Below are 25,025 nucleotides of genomic sequence, written 5' to 3'. Positions count from 1 at the left end.
CACAGGTGCCAAATATGGCAGCCCACCACACCCCCAAGTGCCCCTGAGCCAGATTAAAGTGTAATTGAAAAACACTGCACAAAGATAAATAAAAATATAACAAAGCATGAGTAATGTTATGTTATAAAATAAGGCAATACACAGCCCACATGGTTTATATACGGTTTAGTGGCCCCCATTTCTATGTTAATTGGACCTAGGGCACTTACCATGGGAGAAAAATCGGTCCAAGTTTTCCTCTTCCTCTTCTTCACCTTGGATATTTCGAGACTCGATTGCTCGTAAGTGCCGCTCCTCGAAGGTGGATGTAACAGAGACTCCTCTACTTAGAGAGGTCCGCCTTACGCTTGGCGAGGTCATTGGCTCTGTGCTGTGGGAATCTTCTTCCTCAGCTGTGGGGAACCAAAACAGCTCGGGGGTGGGGCAGGGAGAGAATGAGGGAGAGATGGGGGGGGAGAAACAGAGAGGAGGGGGAGAAGGGAGAGGAAGAAGGAGAGAGAGAAGAGAGGGGAAAATGTAAGAGAAGGGAGAGGAGAGAGGAAGGAGAGAGGCAGAGACAGAGAGAGACACACACAGAGAAAAAGAGAGAGAATGAAAGAGAGAAAAAATGAGAGAGAAGAGAGGAAAAGATGTAAGAGAAGGGAAAAAAGAGAGGGAAGAATGAGAGAGATAAGAGAGGAAAAATGTAAGAGATGGGAGAGGAGAGAGGAGAGAGAGAGGCAGAGATAGAGACAGACACACACATAGAGAAAAAGAGAGAGAGAATGAGAGAGAAGAGAGGAAAAGATGTAACAGAAGGGAAAGGAGAGAGAGATGAATGAGAGAAGAGAGGAAAAATATAAGAGATGGGAGAGAGGAAGGAGAGAGGCGGAGAAAGAGACACAGAGAGAGAAAGAGAAAGAAAAGAAAAAAAGATGTAAGAGAAGGGAGAGAAGAGAGAATAATGAGAGAGAAGAGAGGAAAATGTAAGAGAGGGAGAGGAAGAGAAGGACAGAGAGAGGCAGGGAGGGAGAGACAGGGAGACACAGAGAGAGACACACAGAGATGGAAAGAGAGAAGAGAGGAAAAAATGTGAGAAGGGAGAGGAAAGAGGGAAGAAGAGAGACAGAGATAGAGACAGAGCCAGGGTTATTCACAGCCCTGTGCCTCTAAATACAGAAAGCAAAGTGAAATAAAGCCCCGGGGTGACCAGTCCTGGTCCCCAGCAGCTGCAGGGCTCCAAGAAGGGGGGAGGCCGGGTCTGGGGCCTTGAGACTTGGGCCTCTTCACAGAGAAAGAGGCTATGGGCCCAAAGTGCTCCAAGTCCAGGTGAGGTCTGAGCCCAGCCCCTGGTTCTGCCTCTGCCTGAGAGCTGGCAGGTGGGCACTACTTTGGGCTTGGCAGGAAGCTTGCGTTATGGCCACAAGTCCTGGCGAGCCCCTGAGCTTATGTTCCCTATCTGTAATGGCAAGCCCCATGGAGGCCTTGGCAGGGCCAGACCCAAGACGTCCTGGGCCCCCCTGCTTGTGGGCCGGACGCTCGCCACCCCTGCTTTTGTCCAACAGCACTGATGAGTTTAGCCCATCAATTTGCTCTGCCCTGGAAAGGCACAGAATGGCACTAGAGGCAGGACAGGGAAGCTCTGTAGGAGTGAGATGGGGAGGGGGTTCTTGAAGCAGCACAGGTACCTGGGGGTCAGCATGGGGCTTGCCAAACCAGATGGGGGACCTCACTGAGGGGCCTGGGGCAGATGCAGCACTCCACAGGGGTCCCAATCCAAGACTACCTCAACCCAAGCTGTGCAATGCTGTGTGGGGCTTCAGAAGGTAAGGTAGGGCCCAGGGGCCCAAGGGACCTGGAAGGAGCCTTCCCTGTTTCTTGCCCACCAGGTAGGAGGCTAGCTTTAGAGGAAAGACTTTGGGCAATTTGAAAAGTTGGGTTAAAATTGGTAATATGTACTTTTGGGGGGTTACCCATTTTCCCTTCATTTTGAAGGGGAATGGGCTCTTGGAAAAGGACGGGGTGGTGACTTGTGGATCTGACGCGTCCAGCCCTCATCCCCGCCTCTGACCCCAATGGCCCTCATGACCCCTTCGCTTGTGTGGCTGGGTGTCTGGCTGGAGGGCGAGTGGCTCCACAATTCCTGCCGCCATTGTGCCAGGCTCAGAAGGGCGGCTGCCCTGCCCAGGCCCCGGCCTCTCACCGTTTTCTTGGCCCACGTACTCAGTGGGCTTGGTCTTCTGCTCTTCCCGCAGCCGCATGAGCTCCTTGTAGTAGTCGGTCACCTCGGGGGGCAGCTTTTCTCCGGGGCCCCGGGGCGGCAGGAGCAGAGTGTTGCAGGCGTCATAACCTTTGAGGTTTCGGAGGATCTGTGCAGGAGGGAGGAAAGTGGAGCTTGGCTTCTGCCCACCGCCTCTACTTGGCAGTGGTTTAACCTGGAGGCTTTCCTTGGTCCTCCGATCCCTCCTCTCTGGGACCACGTCCTGTCTTTTCCCCCTAAAGTGCACAGGGTTTCAAGGCAGGCAGGATTCCCAAATCCTGGAAGAACTTGAAGGTTTTGCGGTGAAATGGGCCCCTTGTTTCTTTTCCCTTCAAGATCTAGTGTTTCATATCTTTTTTTTTTTTTTTTTTGCTGAGACAATCGGGTTAAGTGACTTGCCCAAGGTTACACAGCTAGGAAGTGTCTAATTGGCACTCAGGGCTCCTCCTCCTGACTTCAGGGCTGGTGCTCTACCCTCTGCACCACCCAGCTGCCCCATATTCATTTTTCTAAAATAGCCAGAGAGATCAGGACTTAGTGAGGAGTAAAGTTTGCTGAAGCACTGTTTATGTTAGGAACCTGGGGATCCAGACCGGGATGACTCAGAGGTCCTGGATGGACGTCCAATGTGGGAACGTTCAGGTGATTTTCTTGTAAAGGTGGGGATTAGACACTCGACACTTTCTTCCTGTGTTTCTCTAAAGTCGGATCCCCTCGCCTCTCTTCTTTCTCTGTTTCCTTTCCTCTCATCCCCATCCCCCACTGCTCTCCTCTCCAGACATGTGCATTCACAAAGTTCTCCCCTAAACTCTCTTCCCTTCTCTCTAGACTGGCTCTTCCTGGGGGTTTGGTGAACATTTATTGATTGCATGAGTTGCCCTAAATGATTTGAAATTTCTGGGTAGATTTTTTAATTTGATAATTAGGATTTTCTCCCTGCTGAATTTGCTCTCTGAAATCTAGGAGAGGCCAAGTATTCATTTAAATCTCAATCCCCACAAGATGCCTTTGGTCCCCTTCCCAAGAGCCAGTGTTTTAGCCTCGGGCGGAGGGCATGGAGGAGATGGATTCCCAACCAGCCCGGAAATGGCCTCTCACCTTCTCTTCTAAAAGATATTCCTGATCAAATTCCAGAGAGTAAAACTCGATGGGAAAATTGCAAGGATTCTTCACGATGACCTCCGCCTCATCGCCACTAGCATAAGGCAGCAGAGGCCCCAACTCCAGAACGGAAGGGCTGAATTCCAGGCGGGGCTCCAGGCCATTGCCTTGGACGAGGAAAGGCAGCTTCTGGGAGCTGTGGGCAATGTTGATGATCAGGTTCTGGGTGTAGAGTTTCTGAGGAGGGGAAAAGGACAGAGAGGCAACATTCCAATTAAAGGGAGAGTCTTTAAGATGCCCTTCCGCTTTTGGCCACGGGAAGCCAGAATCTGATACTTTCAATTGGTCTGTCATTGTTATGGCAGCAAATTTTCCAAATGAAATTGTTGTGGAAGAATTCACACACACACACACACACACACACACACACACACACACAGAGTTCAGCAAAATTAACCGTCATATCAGCCTCCATTTTTGCAACTCTTCAGCGCCATGCTTGGCTACCAGGCTATTCACCATTACTGTGTATACTAATTCCTGCTTCTGCTTACTTCCCTTTGAAACAGTTCATATAAGTCTTTCCATTCAACTTAATAATATTCAGAGACCAAAATTTATTTAACGAATGATGGCCATCTACTTTCTTTCCAGCCAAGAACTGGAACTATGAAAAGTGTTGATAGAATTATTCTAATCTACATGAAACCTTTCTTTCTCTCTTTGGTCTTCTGGGGGTATATGCCTAGTAGTAATATCCCAAAAACCCCCCAAACTACCATTTTAGTCATTTATCATCGTTTCAAACTACATGAAAGCATTCTGGGTAAGGAGACAGCCAGGCAAATGCTGTGACTTGAGAGGTGGCGTGGGAGGATGAACGAGGGACAGCTCCGGGGTGACGATGGAGCAGCAGGAGGCACGACAGATGGCTGGAGTCCAGCCAGGGCATAATTCTAAGAATGGGAAGGAGGAAATGGAAGTATTCTTTCATCCACCAGCACTCTGGGACTCCTTAAGGTATCACTACCATTGTGTGTGTGTGTGTGTGTGTGTGTGTGTGTGTGTGTGTGTGTGTGTAGGAGGATTCTCACTTGCTATCTACCTTAGTTTGAGTAGTGGCCTGCAGATGACAGAAGGCTGGCCTTGGGATCAGACGCTCTCAAGTCCTACCCTGGACACTTACTAGTTTTAGAATGGGAAAGTCACTTGATTATTCTGTGACTTTTCTTTGGTGTTCTGTTTTAATGAAAGGCTTTGCTATTTGACTTACACTTCTTAGTCTATTTGCAGAGAATACACCGTGTGGGGGATTTGAGCCATATTCGTCTAACTCTGATCCCCCCCCCCCCAACCCCACTCTGGATCCAGAGCCATTGGTGATCTATGATACTTAGATTTGGGAGGCATTTGCATAAAGGTGGCAGGTCAAGCAACTAAGAGTGAATGAGACTACTGAGGGAAAGAGAAGGAAAGAAAAAAATGAGGTAGTCTTGGGAAGAGAATGAGGAGGCAACAAAGAGATGGGGAAATGAGTGGTTAGAGAAGGGGGCAATCAGGAGAGTGGGGTAGGAGGATGGGGCACATAAAAGCTAAGCAGGGGTTGAGGAGGACGAGGACTGAGAGACCCGGTGTTTGGACCATTGGTAAGCTGTGAGAACAACTCCCAGACCAGACATGGTAGGACCCAGTGGATTTATTGAAAAGAAAGCTCTTTGAAGAAGTTGTAAAAGGGAGGAGAGAGTTGGGTAGAGTAAGCAGCCCTTGGGGTTCACTTTCCACATGGGCCCCCTGAACCCAGTCCAGCTTCAGTATATACTGTGCACCATTATCCGCTCAACTCCCTCGCTCATCGGCCTCTTCCCTTGGCCATCGATGGGTTTTCCCCCAACCAACCAGAGAATGCTTTGGTTTGAAGCCAAAGATGCTTAAATAACCAGGACAGCAAACCCAGTGGCCAGAACGGTCACTTCCTTATTACCAGAGGAGCACGCGCTCTGGGGGGTCACTATTCAGCGGGGGAAGGGGCCGCACAAGAGCCTCCAGGGCCGGGAGGCCCAGGAGGAGGGACACGGATGGGGGGTGCCCACGGATGGGGACTCAGTGTGTCTCTGAGGGGGTGTGGACCTTTCCTGGCCTCTGGGGCAGAGCTGCGGGCTCCCTGTTGGTGTTCCTGGGGGGCGAGCTCATTCCTCCACAAAGGGCCTCTTTTAACTAACAGTCCCAAGGCTCTTGTAGCGCCTTTTCTGAGTTGGCCAGCTCTCTAGAAAAAGCCTGCAAGCTAAGCGTCCTGGGACGGACGGTCCCAGGCCAGACCTTTGTCTCACTCCCAGTTTGAGAGCCCCTTTTCCCTCTTTCCCTTCTCTTGGATCAGGAAGCTGGGCAGGCCTGGGAGAGGCAACTTCTGTCCCCGGACCTTCTCAGCTCCCACGGCCTCACAAACGCCGGACCCCTGGGTGGCGCTGGGCGCCCGGAGTCGGAGAGCCCAGGGCTCAGATCCCGCCTCAGACACTCCCTAGCTGTGTGACCGGGGCGCGCGGCCTCGTTTGCCGGGTTCGTTATTTGTCAAATGAACTGGAGAAGGAGACGGGCGAGCAAACCCCACACGGGGCCACCGGGAGTCGGCCCGACTGAAAGGACTCAACAGCAGGAAGGCGGGTCCCTCCCCTCAGCCTCCCACGGGGACCACCAGGGCTCGGATTGCTCCCCCCTAACTCTGCGACTTCCCCGCCGGCGGACTCCAGGATTCGCCCCTGGCACGGGCTGCCTTCGGGCACCGTCACGCCCGGCCGGACACCCTCAGAACTGAAAGGGGGAAGCAGCACGGGCCGGTGCTTTGCGAGAACCTGGAGCGTCCCGGATGCCGGGCGGCCCCGCTTCCGTGGGGCTTCTGTGAGGCCCCCCCCCCCCCCCCCCCCGGCTGGGGCGGCTCTGATGGGCCCCGCTGGCTGATGGGCCCCGGGCTGACGGGCCCCGCTTGCTGACGGCCCCCGCTTGCTGACGGCCCCCGCGCTGACGGCCCCCGCTCTGACGGGCCCCGCTCGCTGATGGGCCCCGCTCACTGATGGGCCCCGCGCTGACGGGCCCCCGCTCTGACGGGCCCCACTCGTGGCGGCCCCTGCCTGATGGGCCCGCTCGCAGGCCCCGCTCTGGCGGGCCCCGCTCCGGCGGCCCCGCTCTGGCGGGCGCTGACAGGGGCCCCCGCTGGCCCTGCTCCCACGGCCCCTCTGGCTGGCCCCCCTCTGACAGGCCCCGCTCCTGTCCGGCCGCCTAGGCCCCCTGCAGGGCCCCGCTCTGGCGGGCCCACTCCTATGGGCCCAGCTGTGGCCCTGGCGGCCCGCTCTGACAGGGCCCCGCTCGCTGTCGGGCCCGCTCTGATGGGCCCCGCCTGGCGGGCCCGCTCTGAACCCCGCTCTGTCGGCTGGGGGCCCGTCTGCGGCCCCGCTCTGCAGGCCCGCCTGGCCCCCCTGGCAGCGCCTACGGCTCCTTCCCGCCCAGGTTTCCCTTGACCTGCACGTTGGTGCACTCCCCGGGCTCCAGGACCCCAGACAGAGGCATGACCTCAAAGGCTTGCAGCTTCGGCTTCAGCTCCGCCTGGAGCTTCTTCCGCAGGTATTTCGGCATGCGCTTGTCCAGCTGGTGTTTGAGCAAGAGCCACAGTCAGACATTTCCCGGAAAGGACCCAACCTTCCCGGTGGCAACACCAGCGGCGCCCTTTCCCGCATTTCTCTGCAAGCAGGCCAGGCCAGAATGGGCAGCCTTGCCCGGAGCCAATTTCCGGCCCCGGAAAAGCCCTTTCTGCGCCGGTGGGCGACGGGAGGCTCGGTGCGCGACAATCTGTGGTGCCAGCGCCAGGGGGCGCGCCTCTGCCCTGGGCCCACCCCCCTCTCGCCCCGGCAGGCATGGCGCCCTCTGGTTCTCCGCGCTCTCTCCGCCTTCCTCGCCCGCTACTCCCCGCTCTCTTCTCTGCGCGCTGGGCTCCTGGGCACCCCCCACGGCCGGCTCGCCCTCTGCAAGCGCCGCCCCAGACCGCTCCCGCCCGCGGGGGCCTCCCGCACCCCCATCCCTGGGCACCGGAGCCGACCGGCGCTGACGCCACCATTGCTGGCTCTCCCCGTCTCTGCCCCAGCTGCCGCCTCTAGAATGAGCCTGACGATGGCGCTAGACCAAGCGAGGCCAAGGTGGGCGAGCGGCCCAGACGGGCGGGCCCCAGGGCCTGTGTGCGCGCAGGGGCGCACACGAGCGTGGGTGTAAGCGCGCTGGCGCCCCCTGCCGGCAAGGGCACTGAGCCCAGCTTCCCAGGGCTACCCAAGGCCGGCGGCCACCATTTCTCAAGGGACTTGTCCGACTCGGCTTATATCCCAGTTACGGGGCTGGGCCCCGCCCCCACAGCTACAGGAGACCACAGACTGCGCCTCCCAGGGCCCGGAGGACCGGCTCTGGCACCGGAACCGGAACCGGGTTTGCTCCTCGGTCACCTTGGAGGTCTGCTTAAGGTTGGAGATAGACCACTCGCAGGGCACCGACAGCTCGTTGTGCAGCTGGAACGTGGCCACCTGGCACTGCCCGCACTGGATGGTGCCGAACTCCAGCTTGTCGTGGGATAGGGAGAGAGCCGGGATGGTCACCTTGGCTCGGATGCAGACCTGCAGGGTGGGCCCGCCTACCACCTGTGGCGAGCGGAGGGCAGTGTCAGCATCCGGGGCTGGGGAGGTCAGGGCCCGGGGCGGAGCCGGGGGCCAGGGGGAGGGAGGGGGCGGAGCCAGGGGAGAGGGGGCGGAGTCAGGGGCGGGGGCCGGGGCGGAGCTCACCTTGATAGGCAGGATCACTTCCTTATTGCCCACAGACACGTTGGCCGCTTGAGGGTCACATTTCACCTCCAAGACCTCCATCTCACAGTAGGGCAGGTTCCTCACGCGGTCCAGCTGCACGCTGAAGCCTGCTCGGGGCAGCGAGGGCTCCCCGTCAGCCCTGGGCAGGGAAGGCCTGGGGGCCTGCCTTGGGGCGGGGCCCCTGGGGCACTAATGAAGCTGAGGGTGCGTCAGATGGTGGTGGATTCGCGCTGCCCCGGGCCCCGGGCCCCGGGGGAGGATGCCCGGGGCATGCTGGCTGCCTTACCCGAGTCCTGAAGGGCGCTCTTTTCTATGTGGAAAGACACGGGCAAGCTGCTGGTGTTGGTGACTTTGACGCTGCGGCTGCGGACGTTGCCGAGAATGATGTAGCCAAAGTCAAGGATGTACTCGGGAAGATGAGCCCTGGAAGGGCGAAGGGCGTGGGTCCGAGCCTGGCCCGCGGTCCCCGGGCCGAGGATCGGGGCCTGGCTCCTGCTCCGGGCCTGCGGAGGGGGCCGGCGGGCGCCCCGTACTTTGTGGCAGGCCCGCAGCGGGCTCCTGGCGCAGGCCTGCTGACTCACTGACCAAACCACCTTCTCTGACTGACTGGGCGCCCGAGAGTGCCTGACATGAGCCCGATTTTGTCTGACTCTCCTTCGGGAGAGGGCGTACACCTTCCCCGTTCTGAGAACACCGAGCAGAGACAACTCACTGGAGTAATTTGCGGCGAGATCGATGACTGAAGAAAGACTCCTCCAGATTGAGTAGTTTCTGTTGCTCTAAAGCATGTTGCCTCATGATCAGCCGCTCAACTTCCGTCTGGATCTGGACATCTAACTAGAACAATATAACGCAAGGGCCGGTCACTCCTCTCTCTCTTTTGTAATGGTCATTTGTGGTTTCATTAATTAAAGCTTCTTATTGAGGAAACATACGCGTGGGTAATTTTTGAACAGTGACCCTTGCAGAACCTTCGGTTCCAAATTTTCTCCTCCTCCCTCCATGCCCCTTCCCCTAGATGGCAGGTAGTCCAATACACGTTAAATGTGCTAAAATATATGTTAGATTCAATATATGTACATTTCTACAGTTATCTTGCTGCACAAGAAAAATCAGATCAAGAAGGAAGAACAAAAAGACTGAAAAAACAAAATGCAAATAAAAAACGCTGAGTGAGTGAGAATGCCGTGTTGAGTCACTCCTTTTCTCTAAGAAAAATAGTCACTCTCCTGTTTTCTTAGTTGTCCCACACATCCCAAGACTATCATTACCATCAAGGACTGTGGTGTTGGGATGGTTGGATTCTGAAGAATGAGCCTCGAGAATAAAAAGAGAGCCAAATCCACATACGTTTAGAGGCCGTGAGACTGGGCAATGTTCCATGTCATAAATTTTATCTATAGAATTCTGCTTAATTTATTTTTGTAAATCTTTATATAAATTTCTACAGATCTTATAAATCATCTGTGAGATTCTGGGGCTTCAGATTTATTTCCTTTTCTACAAAAGGAGGGGCTTGAGGCAGATACTCTGTCCCAGAATTCTGCAATTGTTTTCCAGAGGGAGGGAGAAAATGTTGGCAGTGAAGCCGACCTTTAGAGACGAAGTGTTCATTCAGGGGAAGTCTTGGAATGTCAACAGACTGTTGGAAGTTTTAATTCCCTGTTCATTTGTTATCGGAAACTAACAGTAATGGTGACAATAAGTGGGAATTGTTTTTATACTTTCTCTGAAGAATTCAAAAAAGTTTCCCTGATTTATCTTATTCACTCTTTAGAAAATTCCAGAGTTATAAATGGATTTCTCTTACCCCAGTTGGAATCCTGGGGCCACCTTGGGAATATTATCATTAGTTATGTTCCTGGTGAACATATGCACAAACATACTTTTTATAATTTTAGCAATCTGTTATATTTATAGGAAGATTATTTCAATCTTTCTGAACATATTAGATTAAGACGCACCCAGGGTAGTAGATGGAGAGCTAATATGGGAGTCGGCAAGATCTCGGTTCAGGTCTTGCCTCTTAGACAGCATGAGCAAAATGCCTCACCTCTCTGCTCTAGATTACTCTCCAAGACTGTATGTTGCAGAGAAGGGGCTGATCTACTTTGGCAGAAGGAATTTCCTCATCTGGGAGTCCCCTGCCCAGCGACATGACCACCCCAGTCCCTAGCCCTATGCCCTAGGCACACATGAAACCCTAGCAGCTAGCATTTAGACAGTCCATTAAGATTACACAGTACTGTGTGGTTCTGTTCTGAGGGGGCCCATGGGAGTGAGCACTGTGTGTGGATGTGAGTGGATGCCCGTGCATGTCACACACGCAGATGTTCTGCACAGGGAGCAGCTGTGCTCACATGGCTGGCCAAGCAATCCTCCTCAGATGTGGTCTCGGTCACAGGGTCTGGGTAGATGGACAGCTCATCCTTGCTGCTGTCCTTCCCTAAATTTCTTCTGGCTTCTCTCAAGAATTCCTCGTATTTTTCGTTTCCTGTTGGCAGTTACAGAGAGATCAGAAAAAGCAAAGTCAAGGGAGGATTGTGCATTGTGTCCTTGTCCTGCCTCTCATAGGCGGATGAGAGGAAGATAAACTTTCTTTCTCACCTTCCCTGGCAGTATCGTTTGAAGTCTGAAATCGAATGTGAAACTCTAAATCAGGGGCTCTTAATCAAGGGCTGGGTAGGTTATAGAGAGTCCATGAACTTGGTTGCAAAAAAAAAAATGACATCTTTATTTTTACAAACTTTTCACTGAAATTTACATTTCCATCAATTATGAATGTAGGCAACAGGGAAATCACAACTACTTTCAGATTACATTATATGTGCACATATTTAGAAATAAAATTTATATTTATCACTGCTTCAAAATTCCTACACTTATTAGATCCATTACTACAGCAAATGTGATCATGGTCTTTCTGTCTAAAGACTGTATTTTAAAATAATTGGTTTCTTTTATAATCCAAAGTATTTTATGAAGTTAAAAACATGATTCTGAGAAGAGTCCAAAGGGACCCATTATACAACAAATGATTAAGGACCCCTACTAAATGTACCTAGAGATATCATGATGGTAGAACGTTTAAATTTACCAAGTAATGCTTATAAAATTTAATTAAACAAGGTGGCTGTACAGTTAAATCTTTGAAGTCAAAACAAAGTGAGCAATGATTCAGTTAATGTGGGTAGTGTAAATAGCCAATCCCGCTATTTTATACATCTTCCAACCTATTTTGTGGGCTTTTTTGTGTTTATTTTGACAAAGTTTTCCTCCCTGGTACGTGGATTGGAAGTAGCCATAATCTTGCTCTAGAAATTTAAATATAATTGAGATATGCTCCTGTTCATGCTAACATAAAGAAGTAGAAGTCTATGACAAATGGCCAGTCAGATTCCATGTCATGGCAGGGAAAAAAACTGGTGAAGTGGGGAAGATCTGTAGAGGGATGGAAATTGGCTTCTGTGACCTTCCAAAGAGAAGAAAGGCAAGAGAACTTTTGTTCTATCACTGTCCTTAGCTGGGTGCCAGGAAAGGGAGAGTTCAGATTGGGAAGATTCTATGGACTGAATGTGATAAGATTTGGGTAGGTGAGAGGAGAGAGTTGAACTTGGATCTCTACAGAGCCCAGCACATAGTAGGTGCTTGGTGTCTTAACTTCAGTGGTAGAACTGGAACCTTGATCAAAACTACTTGGCTTCCTTCCTCAATGACCAGAAAAGCTCTGACTTATACTAGGTCGGGAGTAGGAGGAGTGATGGGATGGGGGCGGCAGGAAGAACGAGAAACCTGAACAAGAGATTACTTTGTACAGGTGGCCTTTCATGCTTCATCTGGGCCAAGCCAGTGTGAGTAGGGAGCTTGGCCAGTGACAGATTTTCTGCAAAGCTATTTGGTCCCACAGATTCTGAGTGCCAGATTCTGAATCCTGTACTTGTGGGGAGCCACGGTTGTGGTTCTTCTAATGTTGCACGAAGGGGAGGAGCCAAGCCTTAGTCAGAAATCCAAGGACAAGTTTTTTTTTTTTTTTTTTGGGGGGGGGGTAAAAAATCCCCATGGGGAGCTGGGACCCAAACTGCCTGGTAAGTCTTCTCTTGGGGGGCTTCCCTTGAGGACATTTGAGCATTCATTGTTGAATTTAATGGATAACTGTCCACTCTTTGTTCCTCTTGTGGTCCCGTGTGTAGTCACTTTACCACATCAATGGGCTCTGCATCCTCACTTAGAGTCATCAGAAAACACCATTCTCTATACTTGGAAAATCCCATGCTCGACATGTTGGGTACCTTTGATGTTCCTAGGGAGATCCAGAGAGATCCGGGGAAAGATTCCTTCTCCCCTCAGCGTGAGGGTCTCTGGTTCCAGGTGTGCAATCTGGATCTGAAAACTCCTCTCAAAGACTTCAGGCACTCCGGGTAGGTAGTAAACCTTTAATACCTGTTCTTTATTCGAATGAATGAAACCCTACAATAGACCAGAGAAAGCAAGGATAACAAGGGGTAAGGCCATGAACCAGTTCCTCCAGAGGAATCATGAGAAAGTGAAGGGAAAGAACACTTACTAATAGGAAATTTAAAGAGAAAAAACAGAGTTACATCATGAAGGAGGGCATGGGTCTGCTTTGGCAGGAAGAAAACTGGAGCTAATTCAGCAAACAGAGTGGGAATCTGAAAACCGTTTGATTAGACTACATCACTTGGCGACCATAGCCTGAAGCTCCAAGACTCAGAATCTCCAAGCAGGGAAGGAGCTCAGGGACTGGGTTATCCTCCCTGGAATAGAGTTCTACTATACAACATTATGGCATGGAGTCACTCAGTCTCTCCTTGGGAACTTCTAGAAATGGGGAAGTCACTCTCGTTGGAGGCAGCATGTCTACTTGTAGGAAGCTTTTACTAATATCGACCTAAAATCTGCCTCCCAGTATCTTCCAGTCATCAGTCCTATTTCTTCCTCAGTCCCTTTAACTTAATTCCCGTACAGTCCACTTTTGATCCTTTACCATTTACCCCCTCTGGATGTACCCTGGCTCGTCCCTCCTAAAACATGGCAGAAACAGAGACGATCCTCTGAAGTTGGGCTCAACAGGGGCTGCCATTGCACTGTTGATGTGTACTACAAATTGTGTGATCCTGGGCAAGTCACTTTGCCCTGTTTGCCTCAGTTTTCTCATCTATCAAATGAGTGGCAAACCACTGCGGTATAATTGGATCATGGAGAGTTGGACAACCAATTTCCCATTTTTCTACAATCCGCCACTCTCTTGAGCTGGCAATCTTGGTCACTGTTTTCCTGTCAATTTAACAAATGGTACTGGCCACTCAAAATTAGGTCAACCAGACTTGGTCCCTTCCACAACCTGACTTAGTTCAACACTATTTGCTGGGATTTTCGTTATTGGAGATTCTTGGCCAAGAACAGCTTGGATGAAATGACCTCTGAGGTCCTTTCCAACTCTGAGATCCTATAATTCTGTGAATTAGAATTAGAATTATCTGTATGGACAACAGAGCTAAAACAAAAGCCTTGAAAGGCTCAAAAGTGAATTTGTGTCCTGATATCTTGAAAGGAAGGGAAGAAATAAGCTTGGGGCAACTTAGATTTATTGCCATTTGGAGGTAAAATGACTGGAGAGAATGCCTGGCTAAGAGCGAATTGAAGATGGGAATAGAGAAATCAACACAGAGAGATGGAAAGATCCTGGTTTGAATTTGTTTTCAAAGATATTCATTTCATCTTAATAGAAGAATACTCTATTCTTCCAATAGTTACAGCAGACAAACCACAATCCTACACACTTGGAAAACACACACACGTGGACATGCACATGCAGACACATGCATCCTGGAGTGTGACATGGCTTTCTCCATACCCAGGACGGATCCCTATTTCTATCCCAGTCATGCAGGTACTTACAGAGCGGGGCAGGATCAAGGGCATTCCAGGCTGAGGGCCATCTAAAGAATTCTGGTTCCCATCCAGAACTTTGAACTCAAAACCAACTTTGCCGATATTCTTCAGGGTGAGGTCATTTTCCATGACATGATCAAACATCTTGGGAAGATAAGGGGGAAAGTGATTAATCAGCACCATGATGGAGTCTGTTAAACATTGCCCCGTGCACTGGCTAGGGGCCAGGCCCTATGCTAAATTCTCAAGGTATAAAGAAAGGCCCCTCAGAAAGAAGCTCACATTTGATTCGGGGCACAGTCAAGATATATACTCAGTAGAGAGAAGGTAATCTCAGAGGGGAAGGCATTAGCCACTGGGTTCCACTGGGAAATCTTTATGATTTAGTTAACCAAGTCAAGAGGGCCTTCTGGTTCCACAGGGAAAACCAGCTCTCAGAAGTAGTCTATAATACACTTATTTTGGGCAAGTCAGTCAATCAACAAGCATTTATTAAGCTCCTAGAACATACCTGGCCTTGCTACATGTTCTAGATATATAAGATAAAAAAAAGCCAGCACTGGATCTCAAGGAGCCAACAGCTCTTAACTCTTGTGGGTACTCAATAAAATAAATTAAATTATATATATATATATATATATATATACACACAAATAAAACAATATAGCATCTATTCACAAAGAGATTAAAGCCTATATAGTCATAGGTGAGAAGAGAGCCACATGTACATACTTAAAATACCCAAAATAACTCCCAAATATATATTTATATATACATATATGTATATATGTACTCCCATATATTTATATATACCTATATGTATATATGTACTCCCCAATATATACATACATATATATGTATATGTATACTCCCAAATATATATACATACATACACACATACATATATATATATACTCCCAAATATACATACATATATGTGTATATATAGATATGTATATCTATATATACATATCTATCTATCTATATATAGCAAGAATGTGATATTATAAGTGAAAGATCAGTGTGGGGTAGAATTAATTAAGGAATTGTTCTTGAGTAGGAGGAAGTAAGTCTTGAGTTTAGCTCTGAAGGATGCAAAAATTTTGTTTGGGCAGAGAAAAAGGCCTAGAGAACAGAGAGTGAATGAAAATATGGAAACAGGAAAAAGTATTTTTAGTAATAGTAAGTGAGCACCATCCTTGGCACAAAGTAGTCCCTTAATAAATGCTTGCTGATTGCCTGATTCACCAAAAACTACGCTGGGTAGTTATGGGTGTGCCCAGTTCATGATTTGATTTTATTCACTAGGCCATGGAGTCACAATCGTTATTTATGGAGGGAAGCAATGTGACAATAATGGTAATTCAGGAAGATGAATGAGGTGGTCTTATGTGGGATGGATGGTGGTTGGGAGAAAATAGAAATAGGGAGGTCAGCTAGCAAGTCATTGTAGTAATTTACATGTGAAGTCATGAGTCTCTGGAAATGAGTAAGGAGAGCTGAATCTGTGAAATATTGTGGAAGATGACAGTAGATTGGATAGGGGAAAAGGAAGGAGATGGAGTTATCTAAAGTACTTTTGAGTTTGTGGAAAACGGAGGACCAAGAAAATAGTGATGACAGAATTGGGGTAAGGCAGGAGACACTATTTTGAGGGAAATGGTGAGAAGCTAAATTTTTGATACTTATTCTAAAGCTCTGAGAAAAGCAAATCAAAATGTCCTACAGGTACCTGGAGATGCTGTTTGGTGAGGAGGTGGACAGAAAGGGGAGCTGTCACATTTGGAGAGAAAATATTTGGGACCTTAAATTATAAGCTCCTTGAGGGCAGGGACTGGCTTTTTTGTTTTTGTTTTTGTTGCTGTTTTTGTTTTATCCTCAGCTCTTAGCACAGAATCTTGTACATAAGCAGATTTATTAACAAATATTTATTGAGTCACAGAATGACACTTGAAGTTGTGAGTTACCCAACAAATTGATCACAGAGGGAGAAGGGCAGAAGATTAAGGATGAGGACCCGTTTTAAGGCAAGGAGAGTCCCTTGGAGTCTGTTTGCTGTACCTGGAGTCCATAGTTAATTTCCTTTGTGTCAAATTTGTAGCTGACCAGCGAAGCTTCTCCTTTGAGTGTGATCTCATAGGTGGGCCCTCCCTCCACTTCACAGAGGGCTTTCACCTGAGCAATGATGTCACAGTGCCCATAAAACGCGAAGGACACCTGGTGGCTGCTAAGGGGCGGCAGCACTCCATAGAGGGGTAAGATGTCAAACACCTGTGGGGAAAACCACACGGTACAGCAACATTTAGCCGACTGCAGAACGTCCCAAAGGGTAAAGTTCGGTCAGTGTACAGAACATTCATCAGAGGGTCATAGATATAGAGCTGGAAGGGACCTTACAGGACATCAAATCCAATGGGCTCATTTTACAGACAAGGTAACTGAGGCAAACAAGATTCAGTGACTTGCTACTAAGTATCTGGGACTGGATTTGAATGCAGGTTTTCTTGACTCTAGGTTCAACTTCCCACTGTGTCACCTATACAGTTAATTTTGAAAATGTGAGGTAGTTCTGAGCAGCAGCATGCTCTGAAATTCACATTTCTAAATGTGAATTTATCATCAAAGCATCAAGAAATAGGGCTCTAATCTTGGGTCTTCCACTCGTTACACAGCTTGTTCTTCCTTCCTGGACCTCTGTCATTATCTGGGAAAAGGGCTGGCCGGTGCAAGGGCCAGGAAGGGTATGAGGATGGGATAGATAGGTTCCCCCCTCCCCTCAGGTATCGACCCTAATTGTGTGAGTTGCTTTGGCTGAAAAATCCCTCCCTTGGGAGGTCTCCTGTGATGAGCCCCTCCCAATTGGTCTAGACTGGGTCTCAGCTGCCAGGGACACGGGATGACACCGATGTGACAAGATACAGAAATTAAGACGCAATCTTGACATTACACCATCTGAACTGACAGTGCGCTTGGTCCACGGGGATGGTTCTGATGCCAGGGATCCAATCAAAGCAACCAACAGTTGCTTGTTAAGGGAGCATCTGCTTCATGCCAGAATGGGGGAAGCAGAGAGTTAGAAAGCAAAGCAAATGCAAAACAGCTGTACTCCAAAGCTTCCTCTGTATCCTGGATGCAAAGTCAGTTCTGTTAACTCATGCTCATTAAATCAATTTTTTTAAAAGAGGAAACAAATGAGCTCATTTATATTTCTTTTTATCTCAGCATTTCCGGCAGAGGAACTTTAGGAGTTATTGGCTTACAATGATAGATTATAGGAATTTGAGCTGGACCTTAGAAGGTCATATATTCCAGCCTTTTCATTTTCCTTGAGAAACAGAGAACGGGAATCACACGGAAGAGATCGGGCCCATTCTTGCCAACACTTAATGAACTGTGATTCTGGGAAGTCCCTTCCTTGTACAGTAGAAACTTAGACACTAGTTAGGTCTGGTAGCAAGAACTTCCAACTCCTTGAGCATCTGGAGCTGAGGTTTCACTGGTGAGGGACAAAGTCAGATGAGGAACTCTTAGTGGAGAACAGAGAAAAATGAGGGAAAATCTGCATGAGAAGAGCATGCACAAATTGTTCACTTACTTCTTCCACGCCGATGGTAAATGAATCATCCTGTTCAAAGATCCATAGGGAGTCCTGGAATTCCACCTGGCTCTGGGTTATTAATGTTCTTTCTACATCTTCAATACTTGATTTCAATGGCTGGAAATAAAGGGAGAAGCTCATACATCTTTACTTTGGAGACCAAGGCCTATTCCCCATCCTCCATCCCTTAGCCCCACCTTCAACTGTAACATGGAGTGTTCACGGGCTCCATTCCATTTCTCATTCTAGGTTTTGCCACTAATCTTGGAGTTACAGGCAGCAGAGACTTCCACATTCCACAACACTGCAGTTTTTTATCTTATACAAAATATAATTTGTGCCATAGAGAAGTGGCAGGGGTGCCCGGGGCCCTCCTGGTGCATTTGACGTGGAAGGAAAGTACCTATTGTTATTTTACACAACCCTATTCCAACCAGATCTGTTGGCCTTCCTAGTGACTTCTCTTATGTTCCTGGCCAGTATTTGCCCTATGAAAAGGATCCTTCTCTTGTTAATCCATTATTAGGGGAAAAAAACAAATAAAAAACTTACTTCCATATTGACTACATCTGATGGCACTAGAAGCTTCTTTTCTCTTTCCTCATGTATATGATTCTCATTCAGAATGACATGCCTGGAGAATTTGGATATTGGAGAGTTAGCAGACTGCTACCCAACCATAGTCTTTCACTTGAGTGATCCTATCACTACCTTCCCCTAAATCACATCCTCTCTTCCCTGCTAAAAAAACGCAACCCAAATGAAATAGATAGCATTAATAGGATTAATTGCAAGCATTACAAAGAAAGAATTACAAAGAATTAAATTAAACAAAAATTGAAGCAGCTCCATAAAATACAACAGCCGCATTCTCAAGATGCTAAGCAAAACTAGGATCAGTGGGTCTTAGCAATAAAAGCTGTGCAATAGTTTGCCTTGGAAAACGGTGAGTTCCTCATTACTGAAGATCTGCAAATAGGCACGAAATGGTCTCTGGTCAGGGGTGGGGACTGGACTAGGTCACCTCTGAGGTCCCTTCTAACTCTAGCATTCTATGATTCTAGGTAGGAAGCCGAAGGGGAAGCCAGTCTCTAATTTCCTTCCCTACCTTCCATCTCCTTACAGAGAAAAGTACAAAATCTTCAGCCCAATAAGAAAATGCCCATTGCTTTGGAGATGGGGATTGGGGGAAGAGGAAGGTAGAGGAAGGTAATTTAATAACTGGGCATTACCTTACTTTTCTTTGAGGTCATGTCAGCATTCTACAGTCTCAGGAAAAGTCAGTGGTTATCCATATATCTGACTATGCTCCAGAATGACTTTGAGCAAATAATAAATGACTATTATGAACACCCAAATTAACTATAAACACCATGTGAAGAAAGATGCTATCTGCATCCAGAGAAAGAACTGTTAAGTGATAAATATGTAGAGAATAATTTTATATACACACACCCACATATAATCATATTTGTATGTAATGGTGGTCACCTCTAGGGTGGAAGGAGGGAAAAAAGAAAAAAAGAAATTTATGCAATAACTTTGTTATATATTTTTTAAAAATAGCAAATTGTACATAGTACATTTTGCAGTTTCATATGCAACCATCTTTTTTGTTGCCATCTTTTTCCATGTGGTAATCAAGCTCTGTCCTTGGATAACAGAGGATGGATAGCGTGATGGGATAAAAACGGTTCATTTTTACAGGAAAAGGAAATGAAATCTCTCCGTGGGTGGCCAAGGCCATATCCATGCCCGTGTTCGTGTCTATACATAAAGAACACTCGAAAGAATCTTTGCTCACTTTGCTCCAAAATATCTATACTTACTCAACAAATTCATCTGTTTCAATTGCTAGACTTGGTGGTGCCGGAGTTACTGGTGAAGCTGCTGGCGCTGGGGTCACTAATTCTTGTTGGGTCTCCAATGACTGTGACCAAACATGAAGTGGGGCACTGTATGGCTTACGTTGTCCTGTTACAAACCTGCAAGATCAAGTTAAGAGTCTATAAGTGTATTTCCACAAGTTTATAATCAGGACGAGGAGGAAACTCTTTTTCTAAAACAAATGGTCAAATTCTACACTGGTGACTAAAAAAAGACCATGATCTCAGTCTAAGAGCTAGAATTCAGGATTCAGAAACATCTCTAATATTCAGTGTATAGTTCTGTGCTTGATCCCCTACCCATGGGAGGAGAGGAGGAAAGAGAAGATAGATGGTTCTATTGGCTGTGGCTTTTAAAGACCTAATGGCTTTTATATATAAGTTGTGTATACATATATATATATATATATATATATATATTCACACAAATATATACACATACATGAATATGTATGTATATCTACCTAGAAACAAAGACTTCCATTAAGCAAAGGGAATGACTTGCTCATTTACCCCTGGTTTTGCCTCTATCTCAATGAACATTTATCTTAGACCATTTACCAAGATAAGGTCAGAATGAACACATGAACTATATATATATGTTCTATATATATATATATATATATATAGAGAGAGAGAGAGAGAGAGACAGAGAGACAGAGAGACAGAGAGAGACAGAGAGAGAGATAGAGACAGAGAGAGACAGAGACAGAGAGAGAGACAGAGACAGAGAGAGATTACAAGAAAATTGGAAGAATGTGGAACATATTACTCCTCAGACTTATGGATAGGAGAACAATTTATGAATAAACAAGAGCTAGAGAGAAAAGTTAGATGTAAAATGGATACATTAAATTTAAAAGTGTAGTCAAGATTAGAAGGAAAACAAAAAATTGGGGGAAATTTTTATAAACAATTTCTCAGCTAAAGATCTGATATCTAAAATAAAGAAATTTATCAAATCTATAAGAACAAGAGTCATTCCCCAAATGATATTAATGGTCAAAGGATATGAACAGTTTTCCAATGAAGAGATCAAAATAATTTATGGTCATATAAAATTCTCTAAACCATTATTGATTAGAAAAATGCAAATTAAAACAACCTTGAGATATGATTTTATACCTGTCGGATTAGCTGAAATGATTGAAGGGGAAAATGAACTGGTCCAACCATTTGGAATTGGAATTTGGAATAATACCCAAAGATTTATTATGCCAGTTTTAGATCTATTTCCAAAGATGATTAGGGGAAAAAGGAAAATTATCTCTCTCTATTTTAAAATATTTATAGCAGTTGTCTTTGCTTTCATTGGAAGCTTAGGGAAAGTAAAAGTATTTGTAATTTTCTAAAAAGTGGCAAAGAACTCGAAATTACAGGATGCTCCTCAACTGAGGAATGGTTGTAGGAGTTGTGGTATATCATTGTAATGGAACACTAGTGTGCTGTAAGAAATGATGAACTCAGTGATCTTAGAAAACATGGATAGACTTGCACAAAACGATGAAGAATGAAATGAGCGCAATCATGAGAACATTGTATATAGTAACACCAATATTATTTTAAGAGCTAGTGCCATTCCACATCTCATTGCCATGTAGTAATAACCCATAAAATGCTGGTATGGAAAAGAGGGGCCTTTGGAAACTTGAGATAAGTAGAAGTGTTTGTAATTTCCTAAAAGTAATTAATTCTCTTTTCTCTTTTTTAACTCTGGGTTCAGCTTACTGGCTAGCTGTACTGTGTGCTCTGGATCTACACTCACGCTCAATAGGATATCCATCAAAATGTGTGCATATTAAAGTCTGGATAATAAATATTCTTTATCCACTTGGTCAGATAGACAGACCCTCTTCTAGGAGTCTTGGTAATATGTTGGGGTTTGTATCAGTGTCTTAATGCAATCCACACGATGTAATCCATAAGTAAGAGCTTCTTGGAGGACTTTGCCACGTCCAGGGGACTCTCCTTGACCTGACCTCTGCACTGCATCTTGTTCATCAACTTTGGCCATTGTCAAAGGAAACATCGCCTTGTTTCATGCTTCACCAGAATATTACTATCAGATTGCTTCAAATAGGTCTATTTCTATTGTTATATCTTCTAGGGAAACTTGAATGATCTTTTATGTTTATGCTCCCTTATAGTTTAAAAATATATGGATAGGAGATACCTTGTTCTAAAAGAATCTATAGGTAATGATGATTTATTCTGAATTAAAGATCTTTTAACAATTTAAACAATAAATATGATTCATTCTTCTATTTTCTCCATCAAGGATAATGGAAGCACCACACTTGCACTTTAACATTATAGTCCTTAACATGCTTATCAAGAAGATGAAAATGGCATTAAGAGAATGGGGAAATGGCCAAATTAGACAGACCTTTCTTCCTTCCCTCCCTCCCTCCCTTCCTTCTTTCTTTCTCTTTACTACTTCCTTCCTTTCTTCCTTTTTCTTTCCTCCTTTTCTTTTCTTCTTTCTATCTTTTCTATCTTTTTTTTTTTTGTCTAACATATTATCTATCCAGCCATCTCTATGGTCTATTAGTTATCTTTCTCTATTATCTATCTCTATCAGTTATCTATTATTTATCTAGTCTATCATCTAATTTATTATCTATCATCTATTATTCACCTATCATCTACCTATCCATCCTCTATCAATACATACATACATATGCAAGTGTGTCTAAAGGAGAAGATAACAAAGCCATGTAAAAAAACTCCAACCATATAAATAATATGACTGAGAGAACATGAATCACTCCCAACCTACTGGCTGATTTTTCCATCTATAAAAACAAGAATAAAAACTAAAATATAAAATGATACATGCTTAGTACATAAGAAATGTATTGTGGAGTAAGTGAAATGAGGAGTGGGAGGGAGTTACTATTGACTGGGGGGTTCACAGGTAGCTTTTTAAAGGAGGAGTTGTGATTCTCACAACAACCCCACAAAGAGGTGTTATTATTCCCATTTTACAGTTGAGGAAACTGAGGCAAACAGGTTAAATGACTTGCCCAGTGTCACCCTGCTGGTACGAGTCCGAGGTCAGATTTTAAGTCAGCTCTTCTGGACACCAGACTCAGCCTCTATCCATCAGCTGCCTCCTCTCTCAGTAGACATTGGCAGGGTATGATCTGGGAGAGTGGAAATAGGAGGCACAGGACAAAAAAAACCTAATGACATATAAGGGTGTTGGGGGAACAGAGGCAGGCGAGAGTGATTTACTTCGCTCAAAACTGCCTCCGAACCAACAAAATTACCTCCTCCAGAGATGAAGGGGAATTTTGTATGCTTTAGTATGAATTAGTTTATAAGATGACTTTTCCTGGGCAGAAAGCCAAGGGGCAAAGGAAAGGGGGGTGGAGAAAGTTGAAGAAATGAAAGGAGGGAGCACCAAAGACAATTTCACTAACTCTGCAATTTTGCCAGGTTCTGGCCCACGCAGGTGTTTGCTATACACCGTCCAGAACGAACAGGAGATTTGGTAAAATACTATGAGGTTGTCAGAAGAAATGATGCTGTCAAATGGATGCAATCAGGACCAAAAATGAAAAGCCATTTTAAAAAAAGAATCATAATGTCAACAAAGTTATTTGAATCCAATTTCCTCCTATTTGTAGGGCCCAGATGATTATTTTCACATTGTGCTGATCCAAACTGGACTCGATCCAGTTATTTTTAAGAGGAAATCGAGTCACAAAACAAGAAAAATCAATACTCCTCGGATCCCTAAGCTATTCAACAACAACAAAAACATCAGCTCCATTAGAGTAGTAAGAAATGAAAAATTCCTTTGGCCCTGCTTGGAAGGAGCCAGCGAGAAAGCTGATTACCCCAGTTTATTACCAGCCTTGATTTGGGCTAGGCAATTTCCCCTTTCCTACTAGATTTTCAACTCTTGGGTGCTTAAAATCGATACAATCTTTTGTGCTGCACATTTTAAAATTTAAACACATTTCTTTTCTGTTCATTAGAAATACTTCAGTTGCTAAGAGGACTGAAAAGGACATTCTGTGTTTTGGTTAATCTCTTTGGTTATTGTTGGATAAATTTACTGATTGGTTTCTGGATACTGGACAGTGGAAAACCAACCGGGGGATGGAAATAAGAGCAGCAGTGCCGTGGCAAGTCTCTTGTGTTCCCCATTCCACAGAGCACAGGACTTTCCTCATACTCTTTTGGCAGCTAGATGGGCCCAAGGATAGAGCACAGAGTCAGGAGTCTAGAAGATGCGAGTTCTAATTCTGCTTTGGACATTTACTGTGTGATGCTGTGTGAACAGTTCTCAGATTGTTTCCTCATCTGCAAAATGGAAACACTCATTGCCCCAATCCCCCAGGATGGGTTGAGAAGAGTAAATGAGATCACACGTCTAAAGTGATTTGCAAACCTTAAAAGTGTATAAAAGCTGGCTCTTGTATTATTATGTGGTGATATTATCACACAGTTACTATTATTTGGTACTTGTTTTATCTCATCTACTAGAATGTAAACTCCTATTTTTTTAAAAAAATTATTATTTCCTTCTTATCTCTTTGTACATATTTGTGGGCACATGTCTCTCCTGTTACACTGTAAGCTCGTTGAGGGCAGGGACTGACTTTTGCCGCTTTTTGTATCCCTAGTTCTTTGCACAGTGAGTGCCTGACACATAGTAGGTGCTTAAAACATGCTTAATGATTGATTATAATCCAGTTGAGAAACAGTGTAAAATGGAGTAACACTTTAGAGCAGTATGTGCAATAAATGCCAGAAAGACTGGAATAGACAATGTGCTCGATCAGTTCAGAGAAGAGACATATGAGCTTCCCAGAAGGGATGGGACTTCAGCAGGACCCTGTGTAGTGAGCAGATTGGATGGTATACAGTACAAAGGAATATGGCAGGAGGGGCACCGCACTGGGACCCTGGGATACTGAGGCTCTGGATCCAGCTCTGCTATTTGCCATTTACATATTTTTAGACAAATCCTTTAATTTCTCTTAGCATGAGGTGTCTCATCTGTCACCTGTGGATAATATTATTCTATTATGATACTTACATATGTTTATAATTATACATATAACATGTAATTATATATTGATACAAATAATTACATATATCATCGGCATACATTACATACATGTTAACACACAATTAATGCATATATCATATGTTACATATAATATGTAGAATTAGAATATACTATCTACCTATATTGCATCTGTATTACATGTACTATAATTATACATATACCATGTTTGTGGCAGCCCTCTTTGTAGTGTCCAGAAACTGGAAACCAAGTGGATGCCCATCAGTGGGAGAATGGCTGAATAAATTATGGTATATGAATTTTACGGAATATTATTGTTCAGTAAGAAATGACCAGCAGGATGATTTCAGAAAGGCCTGGAGGGACTTACATGAATTGATGCTGAGTGAAATGAGCAGGACCAGGAGATCAT

The 25,025-nt window shown here is 45.9% G+C and overlaps 1 protein-coding gene across 1 annotated transcript in view; it reads right to left on the bottom strand.

The window, feature by feature from the left end:
- HYDIN (HYDIN axonemal central pair apparatus protein) overlaps positions 1–25,025 on the bottom strand; it is a 404,272-nt gene that overhangs the window by 117,646 nt on the left and 261,601 nt on the right. The window contains exons 24-38 of the mRNA XM_031949959.1: positions 19,513–19,668; positions 18,236–18,317; positions 17,681–17,800; positions 16,147–16,356; positions 14,092–14,229; positions 12,462–12,639; positions 10,533–10,666; positions 8,885–9,009; positions 8,459–8,595; positions 8,152–8,279; positions 7,819–8,010; positions 6,838–6,976; positions 3,338–3,588; positions 2,183–2,348; positions 210–392 (exon numbers count right to left, since the gene is read on the bottom strand). Of these exons, the coding sequence (XP_031805819.1) occupies positions 210–392; positions 2,183–2,348; positions 3,338–3,588; positions 6,838–6,976; positions 7,819–8,010; positions 8,152–8,279; positions 8,459–8,595; positions 8,885–9,009; positions 10,533–10,666; positions 12,462–12,639; positions 14,092–14,229; positions 16,147–16,356; positions 17,681–17,800; positions 18,236–18,317; positions 19,513–19,668 (2,339 nt within the window). The remainder of the gene's footprint in view (positions 1–209; positions 393–2,182; positions 2,349–3,337; positions 3,589–6,837; positions 6,977–7,818; positions 8,011–8,151; positions 8,280–8,458; positions 8,596–8,884; positions 9,010–10,532; positions 10,667–12,461; positions 12,640–14,091; positions 14,230–16,146; positions 16,357–17,680; positions 17,801–18,235; positions 18,318–19,512; positions 19,669–25,025) is intronic.

Source organism: Sarcophilus harrisii, chromosome 2 (genome assembly GCF_902635505.1).
Source record: "Sarcophilus harrisii chromosome 2, mSarHar1.11, whole genome shotgun sequence".
Lineage (NCBI taxonomy): Eukaryota > Metazoa > Chordata > Mammalia > Dasyuromorphia > Dasyuridae > Sarcophilus > Sarcophilus harrisii.
This window is presented reverse-complemented; position numbering and strand designations above follow the sequence as displayed.